The 9,112-nt window shown below is 42.7% G+C and overlaps 1 protein-coding gene across 1 annotated transcript; it reads left to right on the plus strand.

Annotated features, from left to right (window-relative positions):
• The first annotated feature begins 1,332 nt into the window (after positions 1 to 1,332).
• gpr4 (G protein-coupled receptor 4) lies at positions 1,333 to 7,470 on the plus strand. Its single transcript, XM_083637019.1, has 3 exons — positions 1,333 to 1,668; positions 2,193 to 2,457; positions 3,385 to 7,470. The coding sequence occupies exons 1-3, from the start codon at positions 1,540 to 1,542 to the stop codon at positions 4,107 to 4,109; spliced, it is 1,119 nt and encodes a 372-aa protein (XP_083493145.1). The 5' UTR covers positions 1,333 to 1,539; the 3' UTR covers positions 4,110 to 7,470.
• The last annotated feature ends 1,642 nt before the right edge of the window (positions 7,471 to 9,112 follow it).

Genomic DNA, 9,112 nt, shown 5'->3' on the forward strand with positions numbered 1-9,112 from the left:
TGTCCTGCGCTGTCCCTTTGCACTCGATGCAACGTCCTTTCGTTCCTGTAGCATTTGTGTCAGAAAATGTGAGTGACTGATGGAACTATGGTGTGGTTTGTTCAGAGTGAGAATGTAATTCGAACCAGCTATACAGGAAACGACCCCAAAACACAAGGGATTATGGGTATAAAGAGACAGCTGTTGATAACTAGTTCCTCATATTAGCATAACAAAATGAAGTGAGAGCAAACCACTGTCTGGGGCTCGGCTAATGTGTATATTCAGCTGGTTCTTCATGTTCTTAACTGGATGTTCTTAACTAGATGAAGTGAGAGCAAACCACAGTCTGGGCTAATGCATACAGTATATTCAGCTAATTATTGTTCTTAAAGAGCATGGTGCAGGTTAGAGACCACTTTGCATTCATATGTGGGTCTTTTATGTAGCAATTAGGATTCTTCTTTGTTTCCCCCCCACACATACTGCATCTAGACTGTTTTTTGTGGTTTAACTGCACTGTTCCTATCAAATAAATGACTGACTAAATAAATAAAAACATAAATAATAAAACTCTGTATAACAAGCTACTTGTACAAGCCCTGGTTCACTTGTACGGTAATATGGACAGGGTGAACCAAATATGAAAAAGTACAACAAAGTCAACTTTTCCACTCTGGCTCAGACCAGACTGCTAGCACTGTAGTGTGTGCGTCCGTGTGGGAGTTGGTCAGTTTGTAAGTTTTTTTTTTTCATTATAGAGAATCAAAAGTGAAAAGTATCTCTCCCTCCCTCCCTCCCTCCCTCCCTCTCTCTCTCTCTCTCTCTCTCTCTCTCAGATGTGGATGGACTGCTGGCTCCAGTGAGCTGTATATGGAGCAGAGCCTCTGTCTTAGTATGACCATCCCCGAGGAGCTTTACGTGTCATCAGGACCTTGACACACCCACCCACACACACACACACACACACACACACACACACACACACACACACACACACACACACACACACACACACACACACACACACACACACACACACAGTCCAGAGTGCAGCAGACCTTGTAGACCTCTAATCTCTAAAAGATTGATGAGGTCCTGTCCAGGCGCAGGAGGCCTGACTGTGTGTCGATAAGCCAGCTTTCATTTCACCACCTATACCCCCCCCCCCCCCCCCCCATACCTTCAGTCTACACCTTCTGTGCTGAAGAGTGGGCGAGGATCATGAGGCATCAAAGCCACAGGCTGAACAGGACAGTGGTTTAAGGAACAGGAACCATGAGCTGCCCCCCTCGCCCTCTCCACCCAGGATAAGACACTGCCTCTGTTGCACGACAGCGGCCATGTTGGACAGTTGTGTGATGGCTGTGCGGGAGGCCAATGCCAGTATGTCATTATCAAACTGCTGGAGCTGGAGTACAATGAAACGAAGGGGAGATACACAAAGCTGAGGGTAGCTAATACCAAGAGACACACACACGTACACATACACAAACACACAAGCATATACGCACACACACAGACACACACACACACACTCGGAGTGTTCCAGGCAGGACAATGTGCAACATCTCGTTCTGTGATGTGGACAGTAAGGTGGACCAGTACTTCCAGCCCACGCTCTACATCGTTGTCATCGTTCTGGGCCTGCCCACTAACTGCATGGCCCTGTGGGCTGCCTACATGCAGGTGAGGCGCACGCGCGCGCGCACACACACACACACACACACACACACACACACACACACACACACACACACACACACACACAGACTATCAGATACACAGGATATTTTCCCATACATCCCAACATCAACATTATCTCTTATAACTAACTAGTTTCCATATTTTTTGCGAGTTATGTCTTAGATTAGAAAAGGTAATCAAAGACTGCAAAAATGTTTTACCATTTTCATCAATATTGCAAAAATATAATAAATAAACCAAAAATACTCTATTCTGTTGTTGTTGCTCATAAATAATTACCGGTATGTTAAAATTACAATTAAAAGAAATTTCTCTGATCAATAATGATGTAGGCTTGATGTATAGGTATTTTATTGTTTCAACTTTCAAAAGTTGCCTAAAATTCGCCTGGCAGCTGGATGGAAACTGCTATTGTTTGCCTCATTCTGTATCTATTGATTGTTTCATTCTACCTTTTTCACCCAATTCTCTTAAAATCCTCATCTCCCTCCTTCCCCTCCCTCCAGGTACGCCAACACAACGAGTTGGGCATCTACCTGATCAACCTGTGTGTGGCTGACCTCCTCTACATCACCACCCTTCCCCTGTGGATCGACTACTTCCTGCAGCACGACCACTGGATCCACGGCCAGGAGAGCTGCAAGCTGTTCGGCTTCATCTTCTACACCAACATCTATGTCAGCATCGCCTTCCTCTGCTGCATCTCTCTGGACAGGTACCTGGCTGTGGCGTACCCTATGCGCTTCGCTAAGGTCCGGCGAATCAAAACAGGTATGTAGGAGTTAGACTCAGCGGTATCGTCTGATAAAGGCTTTCAAATGAAATATCGGCATTGGCCCGAAGCAAACATTTCTGCCTTCAATTCGATGCTTGACTAAATGCTTACTAAATACTTACAGTTTTGTTTGAATGAAAATGTTACATAAATAAAAACTAGAAATATCGCGTGGTCATTTCTAGCGGGCCGCCTGCTCAGTTGAGCGATTGTGCGCCGCCGAATCCGCCTTATAGTAGTGAGATATAGCTTATATATAGATTATAACCTAAATTGAAGTAGTTTTCTCATTTTGCCCAGTGAATGTGGAAATTTTGAATTTGAAAAGTATTGTAAATATTGTCTGCATCTGCCATGTGGGCCATCATGATAAGAGTAGGTATAATAATGTAGTAATTCCACTACAGGAGACTTGATGTTCTCTAAAATTAGGTAGGAAAAAATGGGCACATATCAATTTGGCAATCGGCCAAAAGAGTTGGAAAATATCGGCATATGGGATATTGGCAAAAATAAATCCCATATGGTGCATCCCTATAGACCAGTTCTCACCATTGCCAGAAATGTTATGAAGACAATTTTCTATCACCAATGTGATTATTTGGGGTTTCAATATAGCTTATAACACAATACAAGTGTTTACATTTGCATACGTATCTTTCTGTTTCTGATGTTAGATGACTGCACCAGTGTCAAAAAGGTGATTTGATGGAGGGTTGGTCAAAGTCATGTGACAACAGAAACAGAACGATGGTAAAGTTGACAGTAGAGTCGGTGACAGGAAGTTTGCTTCTTAACTTCGCTGATCTAATATCACAAAATATATTTTTTTCTCCTCCTCTCCCCCCTCCTCTCTCCTCCCCTCCTCTCTCTCCTCTCCTCTCCTCTCCTCTCTCCTCTCCTCTCCTCCCATGCTCCTCCAGCTGTCGGGGTCAGCGCGGTGGTGTGGATCATTGAGATCGTGGCTAACTCCACCCCTCTCTTCCACGATGAGCTCTTCCAGGATCGATTCAACCACACCTTCTGCTTTGAGAAGTATCCCATGCAGGACTGGGTGGCTGGGATGAACCTTTACCGAACATTTCTGGGCTTCCTCGCTCCCTGGACGGCCATGATGGTTGCCTACCGTGGCATCGTGGTGTCGGTGAGCTGCAACGTCTCCACGGAGCGGCAGGAAAAGGCCAAAATCCAGCGGCTGGCGTTGAGCCTCATCCTGATCGTTCTGCTGTGCTTCGGGCCGTACCATGTGCTCCTCCTCTGGCGGAGTGTCATGTTTCTAAATAAGCCGTGTGACTGCGGTGCCGAGGAGGACCTGTTTGCGGCGTACCACGTCTCGTTGGCGCTGACCAGCCTCAACTGCGTGGCCGACCCCATCCTGTACTGCTTTGTCAACGAGGGGGCCAGGCACGACGTCGGGCGGGCCCTCTCTGCGCTGTTGGCGGCGGCCTGCCACAGGAGCTCCTCCTCCTCCTCGCCGTCGCACGCAGACATTCTCAACGCCGGCTCGGTCACCATGGAAACGCCGCTGTCGGCTAAGAAGCAGCCGTGCGGGTACGGTGACGGAGGCAAGACGAGCAGCTACAAGACGGAGCTGGTGGCTCTGAAGGAGGAATGTCTACAGATGACCATCCTCAGTGTCAGGAAATGACTTCCACCTGGCACACAGTGAGAGCCTGAACACTGTACAGCTCAGTGGGCGGAGATATCTTTTCTTTTAACTACACTTCCGCGTGCACATGATGGCTATCTCGCATATCCTGCAGGATAAGCACACGGACGTATAGCCAAAAGCCTAACACTGAACATGTGGGCACTCATGGTACTGCAGGCTGGCATACTGTTTATTACCAAGCGACACAGTGAGGAAAAACAACAACAATGGGATGCAGTGATGAAGGATCTTAGAAAACACAACTTTGCGAGTCAAATGCAAAGTTGTCATGTTGTTTGTCATGCATGACGGATAAGCATTTCACAACATCCCGCTACATCAGGAGTCATTCACAAAGCATAGGAAAATTAAGCTGTTTTTAAATATTTTATTCTGGTTATTTAAATGAACTGCCCTCTGCATGGCCACGAGGAGAAATCCTTGCATTCGGACTGCAAGAACATTCTACTGACAAAGTCAAGAGAATCTCAGACTGTAAGAACACCGAACACCCTACTGACAAAGTCAAGAGAGGCGGGGTTTGACACCGCACGCAAGCACCAAGGTGGATTCTGGGAGAAAAAGCAGACAGGTAATAATAAAGGATTGTGAATAACTGGTCAAAAACATTTGTAATGCTTGTTGTCAATGTCTTTGCTGTTTCATGAGGTTTATTTTGGAGGAAATGATGAAGCCTGACCTCATGCTGGTCAACTGTGATAGCTAATGCTTAGAGTTGCCTAGAAGAGCCTTTCTTATCCGATGTGTTTCTTATCCGATGTGAGCCATGTTTGTCATTTTTACCACCACAACAGCCAGAGTTCGACCAACTGCAATGAAAGAGAGAATTATCACCCAAAGCCTTTTACTACATTCAGCTTCTTTTGAAAATCTAATTTATTAATATTTTAACTATAATGTTGAAGGAAAATACATACTTAGTGTGCTGGGCACTATACTGTATGGTTGAAGGATTTGGATGCCCGGCGAAGCCAGTGTGAAATAGAACTACTGTGAGCAGAGAAAGTGATACTAATTAATTACTTGTCAATATGTGGGTGCATGCAGCGGGTAACAGCAACATTATGGAAATTAATTCGTAAGGCTAGAAATATCAGCAGACTTTTATTACTGAAGACTTCTGACAGACTGACTGTAATTTATTGCCTAAATCGATGTCTGTTTCCAGGCAACCCCGTATGTCATCTTCCATGACTTCTAATGACCTTATGTCGCTGGTAGGGGCCACACACAGTACGTCAAATTCTGATCTTTGTTTACATTCCTCTATCAAACAGATGCATTGTAACTTCAGCTGTACTGAACTTCCTAAATGGGATGCATTATTTTTAGTTGGCACACTTGACACATTGCAAGAAAAGGTTTACACATAGCATCTGAGCCTGGTCTCCTGAAATTTCATGAAATTATTTGTCTCCAACTCCAGTGACCTGAGTTCTTTTCCCAACTCACATCCAGAAGTTTCCTAGCATGAGTGAGGTTTACATGTTTTTTTTCTTTCTTATTTAACCATGAACAATGCCTTTCCTTAACCTTAACCAAAGTGTAGTTAACTAAACCTAACCCTAACTTTAACCCTAACCTTAAAAAAGTTTTAGTTGCTTAACCTTAAGCATGTAAACCAAACATGTAAAAATGCCGGATTCAATTCATACTATGGTCACAGTTTGTTTGTGATGGAGAAATGTCCTCACATAATGTGACCACAGCATGACGTTTCAGATGCTTATTTCATGAGATTTAATGAGACTGTGTTGTAGTAGCTGAGGCACAACTATCATTGATAGCTAACAAAATTTCATGCAGAGTGATACGCAAAAATGACATCTCTGTGTATGCCTGTAAAACAGCCAGTGATCAGTGGGACTGCAGCAGGTTGGCCAACAAATTAATTGTCCACATTGCGGTGTCGCCTCCTCTCTTCCAGAGAAGCTGGAGGCACTAGGCAGCGATATTTTTGACACCTTCACATCACATTAGAACAAGTTGAACGTGGCCGGTGACATCTCGCCGCTAGCGTTCCTGTGTGGTTCTCAAACTTTTTTCACGTCAAGGACCAATAAAATGACACAATCTCGACCATGGATGTCCTCCCATTGGATAAGATTTTGTCCCAGGGTCCCCCGATTAGATTTTTGCTTTTGGATGTTTTATTACAGACAGTGTATGAAAGCCATGACCAAATAGAGTGAGTTGATTTTATTGGTGTGAATAAAGTAAGCTAAGTGATCATTTAGAACTGAATCAATGGACTTTTATGACACACTTCCACAAGTAGTGATGTCAAGCGGGACATTTTGGAGCCCACAATAAATAAATAAATAACAATAACAATAACAATAATAATAATAAATACAATAAAATCCCATGTGTCTTACTTAGCACCACCAAGATGCTCATGTGAACTTTTCTTCCCCGGACGGCAGCTTGTACTTACATGAAATCCAACATGACCCGGACGTGGGTAGAATTTCTATAGCGTATAATTTCTCAAGGGTTTGGATCCCAATACTCTATGGCAGCTTATACAGTAGTACAACAGAGCATCAATCACTGTATAGAGAAATTACAGGCGTCACGTTGTACAATGTAAACACAAAATGGAGAAACTCATCAGAGCAGAAGACATCTACGACTTATAATGCAACAAAAAGTATTTCTTGTAACTGTCGGTCAGTTGTTTCTGCAATCCCAAATTGATTATTTTCCCCTTGTCTTTAAAAAATACAAAGAAGCATTGGCAATAACATTTTGACAATTTGTTTACATTATAGAATGTCAAGCATGTACCAAGTGATGTGTGTCTGCAATATGTGTTAAGAAATATAGTGTTGACATACTTACTTTCACACATAGTATGGCTCCATAACTCCAGTCCACCCAGTGTCATCCCTATAGATGGGCAGTGAGTGTCCATGTTGCATTCACTGACTCACAATTACAAACACCAGACAATGTAAAGGGCATGTACTGTATGTATAATGTAGAGGGCCCATGATACCAGCAGCAACAAGAAACAAACTGAGACCTGAGGTAAACAACAAATTAAATGCAACAATGTTAAAATGCAACAATGTTAAGACAACTTCTTGGACAATTTGTGCCCATCAGTGTTGCCCTGTGTGCCATCGCTTTTATTGTGCTTCTGCCTGTCAGTCTGAGAAAGGAGGTACCAGGCTTCATAACGTGTTTGTTCGACGACAATGTCAGTGAGAAATAAATTATGTATATTAAAAACTGCACATCCACCTGTGTTTGTTTACCAGCTGGATGAAACGAGGCAGCAGCTGTATGGAGGATTTGAAAACTGGAATGAGTGTGTGGATTTCTCTCAGCATTGTATTCTTCTTCTTCCTGTTTGTTTTCTACTCCATCTTCTTCTTTTAATACTACTCCTTATACTCCTTCATCTGCAACACTGCCAATAGCAGCTGCATGAGATGTTGCCATGTATTTTCACCTCAGAGCAAGATTTATTTATTCAATTTTGCATAAAAGCTGTTTGATTTGTGTGTGACAAGCAGGCAGCAGTTTATCACCTGAGTGTCAATAATGATTTATATTTCTGTACGGTGAATATAGGATTATGCCAGAAGCATTAGCATATAAATGCATCTCAGTACATTAAAGGAAAAATCAGCAATTATTGGTATAATAAATGTTCCTACTACTTTACTGCTGATTGATTATCACATCAATGATTGAATCTATAGCCCCGTTTATGAAAGATTGTCCATTGTCTGTAACCAGCTGCTGTATCTTTCCTGGGAAAAATCCACATGAACAGTGATAGCCACCATGACTGAACAGCCAGAAAAAAAAGAAACTTAACTGCACCAACAGAAGATCCAAGCTCCGCCCACACTGTTTGATTGACAGGTCATCTGTGGGCAGTGCAGTGCAGGAACACCACAGCAATGAGGCTGAGCAGATTGCAGATTTCCACTTTAAATACTAAACACACATGGATGAAACTGCTACTGTACTAATGTTCTCATTGCACAACAGTAACTTGATCAGAGCCTTTTCTCCACAAAGTCTTTATATTCCCAGGAGTGTCCTCTAGTATAATGTCATGTATTGTCTCTATTATAATGCCATGCATCGTCTCTGTTATAATGTCATGTATCGTGTGTCTGTAGAGTGTGTAGGAGCCAATCAGAATGCTCAAAATTACACTGACACCTTTCACTGACATGTTCCCACAGCACAGGCTGAAGAGTGAAGGACACTGGGGCACACTGACATAGGTGTGTGTGTGTGTGTGTGTGTGTGTGTGGACACACATTGTACTGTTGAGAATACATCACTCTCCCTCTCGCCCTCTATGCTTCACTGGTCTCCTCTATACAGTACAGCTCTTTATATAGACCTCTATACAGTGCAGCTCTATATATAGCGACAGAGGCTGCACTGACATTACCACAGCACACCTGATAATGAGGCTCATTATCAACTAGCCATACAGAAACACTGCAGGTGACGTCCTAAAGGACCGCAGGAGTGTGTGTATGTGTGGGGAGGGGAGCTGCAGTCCTAAAGGAGCTGCAGTCAGGACGTTATTTTTAGACAATATTATTTTTTATTTTTTATTTACTGTTTTTTATTTTATTTTTATGTATTTATTTCTGCTTGAGAGCAGTTCAAGAACTGAGGACAAACTGGAAACATGATTTGGTTCATATTATTTTATTATATTAATAGTCATCACAACACAAACACCAGCAATGGGAATTATGGACCACCATTACATGTATCTCCTCTCTGATTCTTCCCTGACTGATATTTCAGTTTAAATCAGTGGTCACAAACACTTAAATTGATTAAATTAGCAAAATTTTTGAAACATATGACAATAACATGATGCTAATTATCATCATTCCAGCTATAGTGTATATTAAAGACAGCCATTATCACTCAAAGCAGACCTGTAGCTTGTCAGGTAAATAATGCTCCAAATTAAGGCAACATTTTGGTGA

This window comes from Poromitra crassiceps (assembly GCF_964638095.1).
Source record: "Poromitra crassiceps genome assembly, chromosome: 5".
Classification (NCBI taxonomy): domain Eukaryota; kingdom Metazoa; phylum Chordata; class Actinopteri; order Beryciformes; family Melamphaidae; genus Poromitra; species Poromitra crassiceps.

Coding starts and splice junctions, on each gene's coding strand:
- gpr4 (XM_083637019.1), top strand. CDS start 1,540: ATGTGCAACATCTCGTTCTGTGATGTGGACAGTAAGGTGGACCAGTAC. Junction 1,669..2,192: donor TGTGGGCTGCCTACATGCAG/GTGAGGCGCACG, acceptor CCCTCCCTCCAG/GTACGCCAACACAACGAGTT. Junction 2,458..3,384: donor GGTCCGGCGAATCAAAACAG/GTATGTAGGAGT, acceptor ATGCTCCTCCAG/CTGTCGGGGTCAGCGCGGTG.